General features: G+C 46.7%; 1 protein-coding gene across 4 annotated transcripts in view; it reads right to left on the bottom strand.

Annotated features, from left to right (window-relative positions):
• The window catches only part of USP24 (ubiquitin specific peptidase 24), a 2,099,319-nt gene that overhangs the window by 1,545,970 nt on the left and 532,951 nt on the right, over positions 1-20,398 (bottom strand). For all 4 annotated transcript variants that reach the window (XM_078670143.1, XM_078670156.1, XM_078670149.1 and 1 more), the window contains exons 25-27: positions 19,039-19,149; positions 18,858-18,956; positions 18,597-18,767 (exon numbers count right to left, since the gene is read on the bottom strand). In XM_078670143.1, coding sequence (XP_078526269.1) covers positions 18,597-18,767; positions 18,858-18,956; positions 19,039-19,149 — 381 coding nt within the window. The remainder of the gene's footprint in view (positions 1-18,596; positions 18,768-18,857; positions 18,957-19,038; positions 19,150-20,398) is intronic.

The following is a 20,398-nucleotide window of genomic DNA, read 5'->3' as shown; positions in this document are numbered from 1 at the left end:
CTCAATACTGGGTAGCCAAAGGGAACCGAGAAGCAAGGCTTACACAAAGGAACAAGTGTTAAGAATTTAATCAATCAGTCCCAAAACAATTTCAGAAGAAATTGACAAGACACTCCAGAAATCCGACACCAATTTATAAAAAGAGGTTGCATTGTATAAGAATTTAGACACTCGAACGAAAAAGAGCCACCGGAGGGTTCCAAAGATATAGATTTTACAAGAAATAACAAATCAGCTCAATTTCACCCAATAGTGAACAAGCCTCTACAAAGTCAACAAATTGGACACTTAAAAACTTTTTCAAAGAAAACGTAGGAAAGTGTCAATGCAGTCAGTTCGAAGTACTTTAGGAGACCAACTTCAGTAGGGAGCTAGTCAGGGGGGGCAAGCAAGGTCCTCAAGAACAGTTACCTTCACAGGTGGAGCAGTCCTTCAACAGTACCAGGCACTTTATCTGTGTTGCAATGGATTCCTATGGAATGGTCCTGATGCAAGGGATGAAGGATACTGAATATGTTTCCAAGGATGCTGAAAATTTTCTAAGGATGTTGAAGATGTTCTAAGGGTGCTGTGGATGCAATTCAGGACTTCCTGCAAAGACGTCTTGGTCCATGAAGACTGAGGGTGTCCTGATTTTAAGGTCGACATCACTCGAAGTCTTCTCCTGTCTGGCAGAAGTCCAGTCGCCGCTGGACTACCAGTGGCCCGCTATCGAGGTCACAGGCAAATCCTTCTAAAGTCAATATCTCACCTTCTGAGGCCCCAGAAAGTATCCAACAGCGCTCCCAGGTGCATCAAATTCTGGTGCACTCTGCATATATCGGGACTTGGTCCTCGGTGCTGCATTAGGCAGTGATAGCAACTTTGGGCTACCAACTTGCCCCAGCAAGCTATTGTGTCCCTGTGTTGTGAACAGGAGGTCAGTCAGCTGGCCCTTGGAGTTCTCTTGGCTTGGCTGAGCTCTGGAAACATCTTCTCCCTGAGCAGGACATGGAAGGCACAGTCCCCCTCTTCCCTAGCCACCATGTATAGTCCTTGTCAGTGCAGCCTCTTTTTGCTGGTCCTTTGGTTCAGTAGGGTAGTCCTCCTTCGGTCCTTCTTAAAAGTCAGTAGAGGTCTGGGTGCCAACGGTGCGCCACTTAAGCACGGAAAATGCCCTTGCGGCAGGATGCGGTTGGTAGCCAATTGGCTACCAGGTTCCCTCCTACCTAGTGACCACTTCCTGTGGAGTGTGGCATCTGGTTATCCCAGGATGCACCATTCTGCCCACTCCCAAGATGGCAAGACCCCTCTCCTGGTGTACAGAACTCACTAGCCCACCCCCAGGGTGTGGCGACCTCTGGGGGGGGGTGGGAGGGGGGAACGGTTTAGCATCGTGGTTGCCTTCTCTGCTCCCTGTACTGGTCTACCTCGACAATTGGGCAGCCCTCCCCATTAGTGTCCAACATCTGCTATTCAAAGGCAGCTTTACCTTTGAAACCAGCCTTCTGAAGCGAACACCTAAGTGGCTTCCTGCAGAAGGGAGGTGATTAGTCCCTGGCCTGCAATCGCTCCTTGTTCTCCTTCCTGAGAGTAGTTGGCACGTCTCTCCAGAAGGGCAGAAAGATGGCTTGTGTGGCACGATCCATGTGTGCTCGGAAAAGCACGGGAGCTTTAAAAGTAACAAAGTGGCAGCTTTGCTAAAGCTGCACACTGAAATAAGTTACATTAATTTAGACTGGAGATACAAGTCTGGCTTAATGTAATGAGTCGTTTGATACCTTGGAGTGCCCACTTTGGTCACACCGTTCAGGAATTAGCGCAGTTGTGGGGTCAGTGAGTAACCATGTACTCTCCAGTTGGGCAACCATGTCTTTCCAGAGTAAAATTGGCCGTTTCGCATGTTTTACTGCTGGAACATGTAAAGTGCATGCCCTGCCTGTGTCTTATGTTGCACCCTGCCAGAGGGGTGACATTCACACATGTCTAGGGGAAGCGGTGGCTTTGCCATTGCTTTCAATAGCAAAGCCTGACCATCAATGTACAACTGCGCTACCAGTCTGCAGTGGTGGCCTAGGGGATTTGTTTTGCTTCAGAGACCTCCAGGGTGGCACAATTAGCGCTGCAATCCACAGAGTACCCCTCTAACTTACATGCCCTGGGTACCAGGAAAACATTTACTAGGGGCTTAAAAGTAAGTTGCCCATTTGCAAATGGGTATGGCCAATTCAACATACACTTGTAGGATCAGGGCACTGGTTCTTAGGTCTGGTTATCAGGCCTCAGTGCCCATCAGTCGAAAAACCAGCAGCACGAGTCAAAAAAACATGGAGGTGACCATAAAAACAAGGCATTTTCTTACTGGATGGTTGTGTATGGGGTAACAGGCTGGTGTCCTTATCTGCTTTCCAGTGTTTTATTGGAACAGGATGTCCAAGGCCTCCTCAAAGGACCACAGATGTTTCAAGGTTAGAGCAGCAGGGACAAAGGGTAGGCAAGAATCTGGACCTTCTGGGGAGTGAGGGGGGGAATGACCAGATGTTTTCTGTCATAAGTTGAGCTCCTCCTGCAGCTTATGAATAATCTGCTCAAATACACCAGTGTCGGACCTGCTGGCCAACACTGAAGTATTTGGCTCCGAGGGTACCTTCAGTTTCAGCACCAAGGTTCTGGTAGATGCTGAGGGTCAGCTTGGTTTTGGGGATAGAGTAGCCGGTGCTAAAGCAGTCTGTCTTAACGGCTTCTTCGGTGCTGATCTTCAAGTCTCAGTCAGAGCTTTCTTCAGGGGAAAAAAGTTCTGCATCTGAAGCTTACGGTGGTTGCTGATGTTCCCCCTCAATGCCCTCAGGATCGAAGAGGTCTGAGGGTTGTCGCTGCACCTATGTGATAGCTTCAGTCAACGTGCCTGACAGTCACGAGCAGTCTACTTGGAGAAGGAGCGGCAAGCGTCGCAGGCGGACACATTATCTTCGGTCAACAGGCATAGATTGCAGACCTGATGGAGATCAGTCAGGGAATATTTCACGTGGCAGAGAAGACAATACCAAAATGGCGTACATTCTTTCACCGTTGAGGCATGGTGGAGAGAGACAATGGAGAAATGGGAATAGTCCCCAAAAGGCACGGCACAGGAGGAGTCGCGATTGACCCAGAGCCCGCTCAAGCGACGTAATAAAATGTCGACCCAAGACAGAAGGTAAGAGAGATGAGAGCCAAGTACAATAGTAACGGAGAGAAGGAAAACTGTGTGAACCGAAAAGACCACCACAGTGGTGTCAACCCGGAGCACAGGAGCATGTGTCCAAACCTGGCAGCAGAAAGAATACAATTTAACAATGGATTCAATGAAAAAGCACATATCACCAAACAAAGGAGTCACAGTACCTCAGGACTGAAAGACTTCTTTGAAGAAAAGCAACTTGCCACATACGTGCCCAACACTACATGGCAGGACTATACACTGTATGTGTCTCTACAGCCACACATGCCTCAAACATAAGCGTTCTGCAGGTCCAACACTACCATGTAGTCTCCAGGGTCAAAAAGGCAGACAAGAACTGAGCCAAGTTGAGCATATTGAATTTGTCCTTCCATAGAAAGGCATTGAGATGGTGAGGATCTAAAATTGGTTTAAGGCCTATGTTCTCCTTCGGTACCAAGAAGTAGCTGTAATAGCAAACACTACCTGCTTCTGGAGCCAGCACCCTCTCCATGGCTTTTTTGGCCAAGACAGTCTGAAATTTACGGTCTTCCATCCGTCATTCCATGGACAGTGGCTAGGGCGGCAGGGTTTCTAGAAAAGGTAGTGCATAAACTGACTGGATGATTTGAAACACCCATCTTTCAGAGGGGATAGCCTGCTACTCACAAGGTCACTGTGTGTCACGGAGGACAAGCTAAAAAAATGTAAACGCTGCAGAAGCTGGAGGGGGATCAGACTAGGCTGCACGCTGTTTCGGTTTTCCATGTGGGAACGGCAGCCATTGTTACGAAACGACTGATGGGTTTGCGGACCCAGTGGCAGTTGACTATGTTTTAAGTCTCTACTGAAGCCACAGAGGGGCCAAAACAGTGAGAGCTGAAGTGGAGCAACAGACATGCAAGGAGAGCACCCTGTAGCCCACCTGTTCTTGAAGCACTCAAGGACTAAATCTGCCATGTACCAAAAAGGCAGGAAACCTCAAATGGCTAGTTCATTAAGCTGGATTAAACATCCTGGAAAAACATGTGGTCCACATCCAAGCATGTCTACAGAAGGTCACACTGGTGTCAATAGCTCTGCTGACTAAATATGTGGTGTCAAGTCCGCAACCAATCGTGAATTTAGCTACTTTACAGCCATATTGTATAGCCTGAGAAAGGGCAATGTGAGTCTCTTCAGCAACAATCTAAAGGATCGGAGCTACAGATATAACACTGACTTGCCAAAAGTATTGATGCAAATTGAATCTGTCAGGAGGAACATTGGGAAATAAGTTCAGGTTTACTTTACTTGCTGAGGCCTACACCACCACACTCTATGGGGTGGGATGCCGAGTGAGCCAATTCAGGTCCCGAGGAGCAGGATGGTGGCAATGGGCATTTTGGCAGTTGATTGGAGGCCCTGAGCAGGACTTGGCCCACGTCCCTAAAAGGATATCAGTAAGAGGCTCATTAAACAGAAGGAGAGGCTGCGAAGTGGTCTGATAAGGTTGAAGGACTTCAGTTGGCACATTGGTCTTAATGTCTTGACATGGGAGCTGGAGATCAAGGATCTCAGCAGCCCTTTACATCACAATAGGAAATGATGCACTCTACTCAGTAGCTAGGTCGTGGGGAAAGAAAAGGACAGTGTCTTTATGGGGTGTCCAGGCCACCCACATCCTGGAGATCATCATACCCGTCATCTTGGTAGGGTCCAAATCAGTGCCAGACATATCATTAATAAAGTGGTCCTTAGCACAAGGTAAAGGAACAATATCAGTATTTGATGGACTGTGCATATTGAAAGAAATAGGTGGCATTGAACGTGGCCTCGATCAAGGTTGGCATGACCGCAGAGACTGACAGCACAATGGGTCGGCTGCCGTTGTCTGGTGTTAAAGTCTGCATTGTCAGTGGATCATGCTCCAAGTCGGGGCTGCCACAAGGGTCCGGTACCAAAGCCAGTATGGATCCAGAAGCAGGTCCAAAGTGCGTAAATGGCGCCGAGGCAGGGTCCAGTGCCAATAATACTGAAAGGAGACTTGTAAGCTACTTGGGGCCTGAAGGCACGCTAGAGGGAGCAGTGTATGCAAATAAGCGCAACATTACTTCATGAAACTCTTTATGCTGTTGAGGAATCACTCCAGGCCCAGAAAATCAGGCTTAACGGGGATTATAAAATATTTCGCGTAAAGACTTCAGGAGAGAGTCCTGGAGGCGTGATGATGTCCACGCGCACTTTCCTTGTGGCTTGGGGTGGTATGACTGGGTCAGAGTCCCTCTTCAACAACTTATTTTTAGACATGACTGAAGACTTGGACGTCAATGATGACGTGTCGCAGGAATAGCTTTCGGTGCAGAACTTTGATCGAATATCACAGATGCTTTTCAGGTGCATCTGGGAGCAGTTGCTGCAAGCAGTGGAGTCACTGAACAACCCACATAGGAAGATCAATAGGGGATCAGTTACAGACACCAGAGTGTGACATTCCCCACAAGGTCTAAACACTATCTATTATGGGGACATGTCCTTTAACCCTGGAAAAAAACCTCTTTGAAAACAGACTAGGAATCCGCGTCTACTGCCACAGAAAGAATGGAACTTAATTACAGTACCTGCACAAGACACTGCCCAAAAACCACTAACTGTTGAAAGACCCATCGGTCTCAAATTCTTTTTCATCAACTATACAGTATTTTAAATATTATGAATATTTGCATTTTCTGGACTGAGGCGGCAAACAGTATGTTATCCACTGTTAAACAAATTTGACTACGCAGGGTCCCAGGTGTAGGAAATAACAGCTGCCTGATCCGAGTGGCATGTGCTGGTTCCACTCAGATGTGCCAAGCTTCTGTTCAACCCAGTTTTGAAGAAGCACTTGGGGATTCAACCCAAAAAAACGTTGGCCACCTATGTGTCCTTATCGTTTACCTACCTTAAGGTCTTTGAACAGTTAGTGGTTTTTGGGCAGTATCTTGTGTAGTGAATGTAATTTACCACTTGTATTCCAGGACAAGAATGCTGATACATTTAATCTGACTGACAGTCCTTTCGGCACTTGTCTGTTGTGGTGGATATTAGGCAGTGAAGGGTAAATGAGGTTAAGAGACAATGGTTCAGTATGGAATTGTAAATAAAACTATCAATTAAGAGGCTCTTCATGCTTCACAGATGTCCATGCCTGTGCAAACTAATTAACAGCGGTTCAACTTACAATGGGAATGAATGCTTGAGGGGAGGAATCAGTATTTAGCATCCACCAGAATAAACATTACCACATTAAGTAATTTGTTCTTTCTATAGCCACTTTTCCCAAAGAGACCTTACCTTTCAAGTAAATCCCCAAGCAAAGGGAACACCTGCACTGGGTCCGAGAACTGCACCCGTAAACAGAAACATCACATGTGACTACTGGCCAAATTTCCTTGTCTGGATATCCAAAAAGTAATGCCTACCAAGCTTATGGGGAAAAGTACGTTTCAGCATAACTAATGCTAGCCTCCAGAACAGTCTAGAGCAGGCCTGTGGAAGAAGCCTTAGCTCCACCTCAGTGGGCCCTAATGTCCTCACTAGATCTTTTTTTATCAGCGCTTAGCAGAATTTCATACATAGGACAATCCAATGTGAATGCATGCATTTTTAACAGGTCTGCACTGTGTCTGCCCCACAAACACCTCAAACTACAGCTTATCTACTTGGTGTTCTTGCTCCTGCCAATAAAGAAAATTAAGCACCCTCTTGCATTTCAGTCTATGTACCCCCTCCCACTCCTGTGAAGGATGAGTTAAAAGAAATAAAAGCAACAAGGCAACTGTCTCGGCCAAATGAAAGATAGTTACAACCTTAGGCAAAACAAAATGCACAGGTGCAAAATACCAATTTGCCCGAAAATAACCTAGTATAACAAAGCTTAACTGAGATAGCCTGCAGCTCACTTTCCATTTGGAGTTAAAAGCGATCAAAAAGACAGTCTTCAATGTCAATCTTACATGGTAGTTCAAACAGCAATGGTATCAAAAATGCCCAAACTAAATTCTAGTCTCTCAGAGGAACCACAAATTGGGCTCGGACATGTGTCAAACATTTGAAAATATCTACCCACAGCGAACCAGTAAAGCTCATCAGACCAGCAGGCAACTTTGCACAATACCAACCATTAAATCTTGCACAACCAGGGACACATTAAAACACATAAACCAGCCTACTCCCAATAGGTCCATCCCCTCTGCGGGGTAACAAGAAAAAGTCTGCACCCCACATAAACTGATTTGGCAGAAGGTTGTTTCACATCTAGAATAACATTGGAATTCTATGCCCCAAGTTTAAAATGTCTCACATTTCCCATGAACGTTGCAAATCATGCACCTAAGGCCACCAGGATTGGGATGCAGCACTTGACCTCTCGTGTACAAGAGCTAGAATACATCTTTCAGAGCATCCTGAGGGGAAAATTTAAGATGCACTTTGCATTGGCTATGGATTCCAACTGAAAGATGCCCCAGTGCATTAAAACCAAAAGCACCACCTCAGGATGAAAGCTCCCATTTGTAGTTCTCCATGAAGAACCTCCTAAAAGGATCCTCGGTCACTGTCAATACAACTGTTAAGTGATGCACCACTGAATAAATCTGGGTCACAACAGCCCAAGTCCACAAAGTGAAGAACTTTCAAGCAGATGAATCTAGACTTCACACTGCACAGCTTGCTCAAATGACATACTAGAGTGTTGTTGGTGAGTACTTGAGCACACTTTCACCACGTGCAGGGAGGAAGATTTTCAGGGCTAGGTCAATAGGCAGGACTTCCAAACGAGTGAGATGCATTTTCTGTTATATGGACAACCAAAGTCTCCGGATTGTTGTGTTTCTGATAATGGTTCACCAACTGATGAAAGAAGCATCTGTCAACAGGCTCATATACAAAAGAAACAACTGATGGACGGTATGATGGACAATGCAAACATTCACCCCCGTCACAAGGATATGGATTAAATCCATTATTCTTCTGCTCACCACACCACCCCAGTTTGGACCCAGCCATATGCAAATCAGTCTTGACCCTAACTGCCAAGCCAGGTCCAACCTGCACAGGAAACTGGCATCCTGGAACCGGTTTCAGGGCATCACCCTTCATCAGCCAGGCTAACTGGGGGGGGGGGGGGGCGGGCGTGGCCAGCCACTGAACATGGCGGACGTGTACTGAGCGAGCTCCGGACCCGAGCCCCGCAAAATCCTGTCTTTCACACGCTGAAACAATACGTGAGTGCCCTAGACTGCAATCTCCTGTGGCCGAGGGAGCCGCGGACACCCGGCGTTGTCTGTGCAGAGCGCCGACCCCCGGATTTGGAGGCGTCCGCCGCGGACGGTGACTGCTGATGGGCGGAGAAGAGGACCCGAGTGGGCCGATATCAGTCCTGTCAAGTATCACGCATCCGGTGTGACACTCACGCATTTCAGTGCAGTGTTCCGCATCACCGCACTGAAATGCGTTGTCACGCATTTTGCCACTTCCAGAGCGCGCCGTGACCAGCAGCCTGTGCACCTGCTCTCTGCTCCCGAGAGACGTGCTGCGTTGCTGGGCTGAGTAAACCATCATTAGTGCTCTCAGCTCTGGAGTGGCTTCGAGCGCGGCTACAATGTATCAAGAGACTCTGACTGCCCGGCATCTGCCGTGTAGTCCGTCGCCTAGCAACATCAATGTGGCGATATTCTGGCGCGCGATTTATATAGTCACGGGTGCCAATTAGGGGAGGGGCTGCCCTCGCTCATCTCAGCAGTACTTGGCTGGCGCAAAGGCACGAGGCTCGTTAACCCTGGAGGTCTGTAGATAAACGCGCCCCCCCCCCCCTTGTACTGACGAGCCCTTATTGTGATGTGTGATGGCCGTGCTCGCGGCCGTCTCCGGTGAGGTGTAAAGCGCGAGCATCATCACAAAGCAGGCCTCGTGGTGGCCATGACGTGTGCATGCAGATGAGGCGACGAGAATGCGAGGAAGGTGAGGCTTTTATTAGTGTATGCACATAACAGTTGGCGCCAATTCTGCGCGTGAATTACTTTTTGTGCAAGTGCGAATTTGCGTAAGTGAAATAAAATCCCACTTTGCATGCACATGCTCGCTATCCTCACTCGGTGCAGGGGGTATGCACGGAAAAGCTAATCCAGGCTGTGCATATTTGCATACACCATTGAATGATTATTTTTTTTACATATACACATTTATTAGCTCGGTCTCAACCTAGCTCTTAATACTCAGGTGTCCAAGGGAGAGCCGTACAAAGTAGTTGAATTGTATTTCTTTGGCGACCCCGCGTGAAAAGGGAGTTAAACAGTACAGAGGCGCTCCCAAAAACCCTATAACTCATTGCCTCTTGAGGCGGATGGTCAGGCCCATTTAGAGACTAAGAAAGGAGATGGTGTGTCAGCGGGAAGTTCTATGCGCTCGTTAGTGTGAGAGAGAGAAAAATTCTCCCGTGGGAATTGGAAGATGCGCTTTGTGTCCGGGGCCCTTCTCACCTGCCTGTTGCTGTCCGGCCTCTTGGCCCCTTTGATCTGCCCAGGAGATCCGTCACTGCTCTGGGCACACCCCTGGACTCATTGAAGTAATTACACCGCATGCCCCCAACGGCGCAGCCTCCGGCGTTGTGTTGGCTTTTAGCATATCACGGCCTTGTCCACCTGTTGCAAGGACCCTGCCCGCTCACACCGCTGCGTGCATAGGGGCGGCCATTATGTTACTGGTTCCACAGTTACATTGTCCAGCCACACGAAGGTACTGTCACCCTTCCCGACCATTTGTTCACGTTTTAAGATTTTGCAGCGGGCCTGACATACTTAAATATAACTTAACATCAAACGCTCTCTAATCATACTAACATGGCCTTTCTATGTATTTTGAATATAGTCAGAACTCATTAATGCAGCCCCAAAAAGCTTGTTAGTGCTTTCATTAATTTAGCACAAAAGGTATATTCTGATAAAGGAAAAATACCGATTGGGGGTGAATTTGTTCAACTTTTGTACAACCAGGACGCTAAAATATTGGTCATGGTTGATAGGGTGTTGGTAGTGGAATTTTGTATGTGCCATTAGGATCGATTGAGGAGCCTTACCAAACTTCGATGGTTTTTAATCTTTAAGTAATAGTAGCAGCTGAGATATGCTCTTGCACCTCCCAGCCATTAGGTTGGGTGGGGAGTTTTGTTTTCAGCAGAACCCTTAGTTATTGGAAAGTCGGAGGAACTTCTGGGTTTTTCTAGTGATGAAATTATGTAATTTAGGGGCATTGTAAAAGAAGGTTATTTCACGTACAGCAAATGTAGGGGCACATGCTTGTCTTTGTTACATCTTCATGTACTTGTCATCTGGGACACGTTGAGGAGTTGTTTGTATTGCAAGGTTTCCATGCATAATAAGCGAAATTCATAGAAAAGCACAAAAATACTAGTTACTGCTTAGATTTAATTGCAAGAAAGTGTCACTCGTTTGGTAGTGAATGCTACTTATATGCACACGGAAACCACCAAAATGTCACACATAAGCAAGCAGTCTGAAAACTTGGCAGCTATGCTGGTCAGGGTGATATAAGAATTAAACACACTTACTGCAGTGTTTGATTGGTTTATTGTCTATCCAGCCACGTGCTGCTAGCTATAGAGGAATAAGTGTCACTAGTACCTTCTCCAATCCTTATTTAATTTGCTTTTAGAGCGTCATGCTTGTGAGCATAAGTAAACTGGGCACTAGGTTAGTGCCCTTCCGTTTCTGGTGTTTGGCAGCAGGTTTAAGATATTCTTTCAGTTTCTCGTTGCTCAAATGGGAGCAATTCTTGATATTTATGTTTCCCTCATCTTCATTGCTTTGTACTGCTCGCGAGAAAATGTCACTCATACTCGTTGAAATGTCACTCATAATTACACTGAAATTACGAAAACGTCACACATAGTAATTTGAAACCTTGGCAGCTATGCGATATACTCGGAGACGCTACGCCGGAATGCTGGCCGGACACTCACCCGCTACATGATATAGCGCTGTGGCGAAGTGCTGGACGCCGATGTAAGCGGAGGGCGCTGCGGTGGGGGGCACTTAGCCGACTGGGAGCTCTGAGGCCTCTGAGCTCGGACAACGCTTCTACGCGAGCCCGGGGCTGTGCGGCCTACTACGGAGGGGGCGGAGCTACGACGCGACTGCGGAGGGAGGTAAACTGCACAGGCCTCGACCTTCGCCTCCGAGGAAAAGTGTATGTAGGTGAAATCACTATACGGGGAACGCTGATGCAAAGTGGGAGCTTGCCTGGGGATGAACTCTGCCTAAATTATAAGCACTACCACTGCCACTGCCCAAGTGCATACGGAGGCACGCCCGGGAGCTACATAAGAGGACTTTGCCTTTTACCCCCCTGGTACGATAACCTGGAGCCCCCTCCTCCTCCCTTGTGCGTACAATAGGAGGGGCTATTAAATACTGAGCGCCTACACGCCACAGGAACGTGACCCAGGGGATATACGGACCCCTCCTCCCACCTAACTGGGATAGTGCCTACCAGGATCGTACTTTGCCCATTGTGTAGCTCGGCGACGGTGCCACTAGAACTTTGCAGCTACGGCCCAGCTGGCGCCCACGTGCAACCTTAGTGCGCGCCGTTCCTTCATTAGTCCTGTAGAACAACTAGACTGCAACAAGGTGCCGCAGTGTCCCGGCGCTATGGGGCGCAATAGACTGAAACAACAGGGACCGTCTGTAACGGGTCCCACACAAGATACGCTGGACAATGGGGATACTACACCGGGGTCAGACTGTGTCTCCCCTACGGTGGTGCCTGCACAGATAGATAAGCTGGACCTTATCCTGCAGGAAGTACGCGACTCCAGAAAAGCCATAGAATCGCAGATAAATGTAAATGTATTTGTGCTTGTATAGCGCGCAGCTACCCGGACCGGGTCTCCCGGCGCTTGTACTCGTACCGCTAAGGAACCCTTCCTGGCTTTCCTTGTGAAGTGTCCACTCCTGGGCACCCCCATGGTGAAACCAGGCATCCCAGCGCTGTTGGGGCCGTTGTGGAGATTAAACAAGCTATTGCCCAGAGTTGCAGTGTGGGACACATGATTAGAATAGGCACTGAGGCGAGAATATCAGGTCTGAGGAATTTTTAGCCCGAGACCAGCCGAGGCGGGAATCGAACCCTGGTCCCGGGCCAGAGCTCTGCATCAAGGTCTGCCGCTCTAACCATTGAGCCACACTTCTCCACGGATAGGATCTTTGACCACAGGTCTAAACCTGCTGAATGCAGCAGACAAAGTGAAAGACCACACCAAGACCTTGGTGGAGGTGCTCCCACTACAGACACAGGCTGCAGCCGATGTGAAACTCCTACAGACGCAGATGGCCGCCTTAATAGACCGGGTGGAGGATGCGGAAGGAAGAGCAAGGCGCAATAACGTCAGAGTGATCGGCCTGACGGAGAAAAGTGAAGGGAATGACGCAACCAGTTACATGGAGCAGTGGTTTAGGGATCACGTCATGCTGGAAGGTCTCTCCGCGCAATATTGCATCGAACGGGCACACCGCATACCTACTGGGAGACCGAAACCAGGTGCCCCTCCACGACCCCTTATTGTGAAATTACATAATTTCAGAGATAGGGACGCATTATTGCAGAAGGCTCGGGAGAAGGCGCCGATTACCTTTGAGAACACGAGTCTCTCTATACCCGGATTACACGGTAATGGTGCAACGCCAGCGCTCCTCATTCTTAGAAGTGAAGCGACGGTTGCGGGATCTGAATGTCCAATATGCACTACTGTATCCGGCACGCCTGAAGATCCTACATGAACAAAAAGCCTACTTCTTCGAGAGCCCTGGTGACGTTGAGGACTGGATCGAAGTGATAGAGCTGACTGCCGCCACGGACGCCACTAACCGCGCGGACCTCGCAAAAGGCTCTAAACAGACTGCAGCATTGGGTCGTAAGAGCGGTCTCCTCCGAAGGACCTTCCTGAGCAAGAGAGTCCCTTCACAACGGCTGCAACAATCTAAGCAACAGGCGATCGTCGCGACAGCGACCTTTACAAACGGCCCACGTACTGATACTGAAACTAAATCTTCCACAGACGAAGAGACATCACATGGATCGGCAGCCTGGCCCTGTTCCCCTTGGCTACACCTCAAGTGATTACGGACTTATTTGGTTGATGCACTCATGCAAGTATACACTGTGCTTTATTTCTAGGGTGTAACTAGTGTACACTGTTGATAATTATTTTTTGCTGTTTACATGCTTATTGCAGAAAAGTACCAAACGGGCTCGGGTACCATTGTAGCTCTAAAGTGTTCTCTCAAGGTAATACATATACGCATGCGAGGTGCAGTAGCCGCCCCCCACATGGCGAAGGCCCCTGGTTTGCAATTTTTGATTTGCTTGTTGCAATGTTACGTTGTGGTCTTGTATGGTTTCAGTCCAAGACCGTGTATTGGGAAGGTTGGGGGGAGGGTTGGTCACTTTCATAACGCAGCTACCGATCTAGTCGTTCTACCACGCACCACAGTCACACTCTTAAAGATGTACAGATCATCACAATGCATGTGCTGGACAACTATACAGTAATCACCTGGAATGTACGGGGTATGGGCACCACCCACAAGAGACACAGGATACATGCACATCTGTTACGACGCAAGGTGCAGATAGCTTGCTTACAAGAATCACATAAGGTAAACAGTGAAATAGTAAAACTTAGAAAGAAATGGAGGGGACAGGTTTTCTCCACCTCTTACTCAGGCTACGCTAGAGGATCTACGATATGGGTACGACATGGGGTGCCCTTCGTAGCGCATGATCAAAAAATTGACAAAGAGGGCAGATATGTTTTTGTACGGGGGGCATTAGACGGACAACTGGTGGTGTTGGGATCCATCTACGCCCCTAATTTTGATCAAGACAAATACTGGGATCTACTTAGTGGAGCGCTTGCAGGCTGGGATATATGCCCCTGGATACTTGGTGGGGACTACAATACGGTGGTAGATGTAACCTTAGATAGATCACACCAGCCACTACGTGGTGCGGGGGTATTCAAGCAAACTGAAGCGCTAGTGCGCTGGATGATGGGATGGAGACTATGCGATGTATGGAGGATGCGACACCATGACCACCGGGAATATTCATTTTATTCGGAGGTACACGCCTTACACACTAGAATAGACAGGATTCTATGCTCGGACGATATCGCCATGCAGGTACTTCATTCTACATACCTACCCAAAACATTCTCCGACCACAACCCGCAGGAGATCAATATAACATGGGGCAGGGTGCCTTCACCGGTCCCCACATGGCGCCTATGGCCACAGCTATTAGAAGGCACAGTGTTTCGCACAGATTTACTACACACAATAGAACGATATTTCACGGAAAACAACGACACTGCGACCAGCAGATTGATAGAATGGGATGCATTCAAGGCGGTATTGCGTGGCAGGGCGATTAGCGCGACGGTGGGTGCGAGACAACAACTTCACAGGTCTCTGGTAGACACTGAAACACAAATGGGCAGGCTAGAACAGCTGGCGGCGACGGACGACACGCACTCCGAGGCGCTCCAGGAAGTGCGGATTAAACACGCTGAACTGTTAGAATCCCTTAGAACCATAGATTACCAAGAATACAGCAGACTAACACATGTAGAAGCAGATAAGGCAGGCACCTTGCTGGCTAGACTGCCCTGGGATACTCCTCCCACAATAGTGATTAATGAAATCAAGAAGGTAGATGACACAAGAGTTTATACGCAGGGAGAGATTAATGAGGCCTTCAAAACATACTATGCTTCTTTATATAGCGTACCCGAGGAGATACCCGCCGAGCAGACGGATTCCTTCCTATCCACCCTGACCTATCCTACACTGCCGCTCCCAGCACAAAAATACCTAACAGGGCCCATAACTTCACAAGAAATTAGGACTGCTATGAAGGGCCTTCCTCATAATAAAACCCCTGGTATGGATGGCCTACCTATCGAATTTTATACCACATACGCAGAAACATTGGTACCCAAACTGGCAGACTTATATAAGACGATCTGGTATGAGGGTGCACTACCTCTCACTACCGCACAGGCACTGGTTATATCATTGCCTAAGCCAGGCACAGACCATACGGAAATGGCTAATTATCGACCGTTATCGCTGTTACCCACTGAATACAAAATACTAAGTAAAGTACTGGCTAATAGATTACAACCCTTCCTAACCCACTTGATGCATGTAGATCAGACAGGGTTCATACCAGCACGTAGCACCTCCCTGAATATTAGGAAACTGCATCACTTGATGTCGGAAGCACCGCAGCAATTCCTCCACGCAGGCTGTCTCTCTTTAGACCTAAAACAGGCGTTTGACTCAACCCACTGGGAATATATGTTTAAGGCGCTACCGCGCTTTGGGATACCTGAGGGCTATATAACATGGCTGTGACTGCTTTACACAGTGCCGACCGCGAGAACAAGGATGGGCAGACACATCTCGGGTGAATACATGATCCGCCGAGGGACGCGACAGGGCTGCCCATTATCGCCTCTGATTTTTATTCTAGCACTGGAACCCCTGGCGATAGCAATGAGGCAGACCTTCCCAGATATGGGAATACCACTCAGACACGCTACCCACCTTTTCTCGGCATATGCAGATGACATAATTGTCTATCTTCGCGACCTCCGCCAGCCCTCCAAGGATGATTATACTACCAGGTAGAGTATTGCATGCCTGTAGGTGTCAGTCGGGCTATGTTAAATTACAGCAAAGGTGCAGAAGAGGTTTGTCCCGGATGTAAACCTTCCATTAGGATGTTTGCGTTTCACCTGGACAGTAGATAATTTCAAGTCCAGAACTTCATCTGCTTGTCTAAAGACTACGGCTAATAAGGCAGACTCTCCTGTGGAAGGAGAAGGGGGAGAACACAACCCCATGTTAGGTGTCCAATCCACTGGCCTATTGTAGGTCCAAATAAAAACGGTCATCCTTTTCTGGGGAAACTTCATCCCCATCACCACCAAAATCTGGTTGGCTCTGTTGGGCCCTAGATTCAAAAGGTTGTTGGAGCATTAGAGTGTCGCTCCTCAACAAAGGCACTGTCTTCAAGTCAGAATCTACTTGGGTCGGACGTGTCATAACTGTGCTGGGAGACAACCTCCGCCGAGTCAGATTTGATTCAGAGTCAGACAAGACTTTGTTTTCAGCGTTGTCCTTGGTGTCGGGCTGGCATCAACATGGCAGGAACTACCAAGGAATGTGGTGCCAGGTGTGGGACTAGGTCCGAACCCCAGAGCTGATCTATAAGCAGATTACAAGGTACAGAGGACGGATCCCCAGTAGTAACCCACTGAAAGCCTCTGCAGATCTGTGTGACCCCGAAGGAGCATCACAGAGAGCAGACAGGGTGCCAAATATTCGAAGCATGGCTTCCTTAAACACCCCAATTTGTTGTGGTGTTATCAATGGCCCAAAGAATACAGAGTGCATCAGGATCAGCTGAGAGAGCTGGAACGGGTCTGCAACCTCACTCTTAGTAGGTCTCACACCACTTCCTGTGGTGTTCAGAAATGTACAGCCTGGCTTTGCTCTCCCAAATTGCCTACAGGTGCATCAAGGCACACTCCTAGCATCACCAGGAGTTGTGGCCCAAACTAAAACACGAGAGACACATTTCATGGGAGTCTATCAAAGATACTAGTTTGTGACAGTCCCTACAAGGTTTAAACCCTGTAGTTGGAGGAGGAGACACGTCCCCTTGCACAACACAGAATAATATGTCAACTGATGAGAAAAGGATAGGATCTAGCTCTACATCAGCATACAAAGGTGTGGAAAGAAAGGAACTGGCTTTGGTGGCACCTACATGCCGCTTCAGCTGTCAATTCAAGGGCGGAGCAATGTTGATGAGGAGCTTCAAGACACCACCTACAAGAGTGCTGGTGCTATGCTGAAAACTCTTGTCTGGCACCTGGTGATATTCTAAAAGGGTTATCAGAAAATAATGTTGCATCACAGAGCACAGGTATGTGGTTGTATGCTACTGGCCTCTTGACAGCAAAGGCAAAAAAGGCTTCTCCCAGGTTGTCATGATTGGGTTTAACAAAGTCCAATTCTTAAAGGCCACTAATAACTGACAAAAAGTGGCTTTAGGCTAGTTCATCTCCAATAGCACATTTGATTTGATCTCAGAAGCATGCAGAGGAAATTCCAAAATGACTGATGGAGCAGCTGCATGGCTCTGAACGGCGAGATGGTGCTCAAACTCCCACACTAGATTTCTGGCAAGATGCCCGAAATCCACCCTGAGAGCTGAAGGCGTATCAGATGGGATACGATAGCCTGAAAATGTTAAACATTGCCTTTCAATAATCCACCATCTGTATGCCATTGGTCGATAGAATAAGATACTCTGGCTGCAGCTTTTCCAGGACAGGAAGTTACTCAGAGGAGGAGGATGACACCAAGGTCGAGGAATAGCACAGCCAGCTCCCTCATCGATCCAGAAAAGAGGATCTTTTCCCACAAAAAAAGAGAGCCTTTCCTTTTTATTCCTTTTGCGGAGTTTTTGTGCCAGAAGAAACACCTGGGTAGTGCTCCCTTATAAGCCACTTAACTTGTGGATAAGGAAAAGAATGAGCCAGTGTATCAAAACAAGTCCGAGCCACTAGGAGTTTGGCTACGCTCTCCTTGATTGATTTTAAGTGCATGAAAGCACATAAGTCACAAGTCGATAGACTAAGGTCTAACCCCATGCAGATGTGACATTTGGTAAAAGCCATCAAAGAAAGCTCTGGATTAACATTGGATGGGCACAGAAAAAAACTGAGCGAGTGTGAAATCGCACTGTGTACATAGGAATTGGTTGCCACGACCGGCAGAGGTGTAGAGCAGTGGGAGTAGCTGCTTTGTGTCACCTGTTGACACTGGGGAGCAATTATTATGTCAAGAGTCCAAGATCCAGTCTGAGAACGGATGATACACAAATGGCTGGAAACCTGCAGCAGAAGGTATGCATCACAAAGACATGCAGTGACAGATTTTTCATTTACCAAAATCCTCATCAACCATTACATTTACAGTGTGCAATGTATCAGCCAGACACTACACAATTCTATAAAACAGTGGTACGTAGAGGCTCATCTCAAAGAACATTAACCACACCGTCCATACTGCAACTTAAGAAACATGAACATATTTTAAAAAGCAAATTTTTGGAGAATGTTTTACTGAGCACCCTGTGAGCTTAAACAGAGAGCAAAAGGAGTATCATGTTTAAATATAGCCAATTGGTAACTTTACTGCTTGGACTTCAGTAAAATACATTTATATATCACTTTCTGCATGAGCTCCAGAGAGAACAAGTCTCAATGTATAGCGCAATTACATTGTTTATTAACCCTCACCTGTTCCATGGCATAGGATGAACTAAAGACACCACTACTGCTGCTAGAACTTGCAGAAGAATCTGCAGAACTTCCAGAGGGTGTGCCACTTCCTGATGTCTTAACTGTAAGTGCTTGATCATCGGAGAAGCCCAACTGATGTAGTAGTTTCTGATCTCTGTTCACGGTTAGCTAAAACAAAAAAATAAAAAAATAAATTAATTCTTGTCAACTCTGGGGAAAAAAGAATCAAGAATATGATGTAAATTTGCTTGCACTTACAAGACTATCATTTGCAAATATCTGTATATTGTCCATGGGACAGTTCAGTTGCTTTGCTATTTTCCATCGGACGCTCCCCACAGTTTCATTGCTATGGGCCTATAAAGAAAATTAAAAAATATTACTTGCCTTATAATATATGTCAAGAAGATACTGAATTTCATTTTACCAGAAAACATACCTCCACAGTAAAAGAATCTTTGGTCGATTCGTAGATCACGTTGAGTGTTAAAAGATGTCCATGAAAAGAGGCACCGTGAGGAAGAATAGTACGAGGAACCGAGTAAAGATCCTTAAAGAGACAATAGTGGAGTAAAAATATAATTCATTTAGATGTAAAATGAATAACACATAGAACATGCATTTACTTTGAACAAAATCATTTTGAACAGTTTAAGAGGAGGATTAAACATCTTCTCCTGACATATGAATTAGCATTTTTGCAATTGAGAATATCATGCACCCTGAACAAAAGTGGTTTACAGTCCTTAAAAAGGATACTTCCAATGTCTACTGTACATATTACCTTGATACTCTAATCTAGGGAGATAAGAAATCCCCCCACTGAAAGGAGTTCTACTGCATGGAAATCATGTCTCTCAACTGACTGTGCTTAACCTACCAACACCAGAATCAAGATCGCATGGCATCTGTAAACTTTGTGATTTTGTTTTGAGTCTGTCAGACAGAAGAACCAACATCTGGAACTCAATGACACAAGGACCCTCTAAAGAAACACTCCCACAAATGGTGCCTTTCTAAAGTCGTTTTAGATTTAACTAGGTGTATTGTTTTTATTAACAAACAAGACTTAAAAGAGAATGGGCCAAACGAATAACCTTCTGTCTTTCCTAATTGCCACATATGCAATACCCCAACTAAAAGTCAAGAACATATTTATACAACATTGATCTTCTTTGACCCATATAAACATAGCTATCTTACCTCTTTCTCTTAAGGGATAATTTGAAGAGTTCTCTTATTATCTAGGGCACAATAGTTCCCTTGGGTCCATTGGCTGATAGCGCAATAAACTAACCAAGCCTTATTCATAGTACCACCCCAAGTCTTTTAAATATATTGTCAGTGTATGGCTAGCACATTTCTAAAAATGCCATCTACTCTTCTTATTCATGAGTGCCTAGTGCATGATTAACTGCTACTAAACATTGTGCTATATATTCCCCTGTTATCAGATCAGGTGAATATGTTTGGGAATAGGATTTCCTAGAAGAATAATTGCTAGGGTATGAAGCAGAGCAATATTGTACATTGCCAGAAAATATATAACATGGTGTTTTTGCCTCCACATCTTCTCCAAAACCAATTTAATGTCCACTTGTCTAATTTATGAAGATTGTCTGAAGTACAAAACCATTGCATCAATAATTTGCACAGAAAAGGACAATCATGTCACACTCCTTTCAGTTTTATGAGCTTTCAAACAGGCTTTCTTGCTCTACTTCAAAAAGCGTTCTCCCTAGTTACCTTTCCTTTGAGCACGCGAGTAATTCTCTTTTTTGGCTTGCTGTATTCTGTGA

Source organism: Lissotriton helveticus, chromosome 1_2 (genome assembly GCF_964261635.1).
Source record: "Lissotriton helveticus chromosome 1_2, aLisHel1.1, whole genome shotgun sequence".
Classification (NCBI taxonomy): Eukaryota; Metazoa; Chordata; class Amphibia; order Caudata; family Salamandridae; genus Lissotriton; species Lissotriton helveticus.
This window is presented reverse-complemented; position numbering and strand designations above follow the sequence as displayed.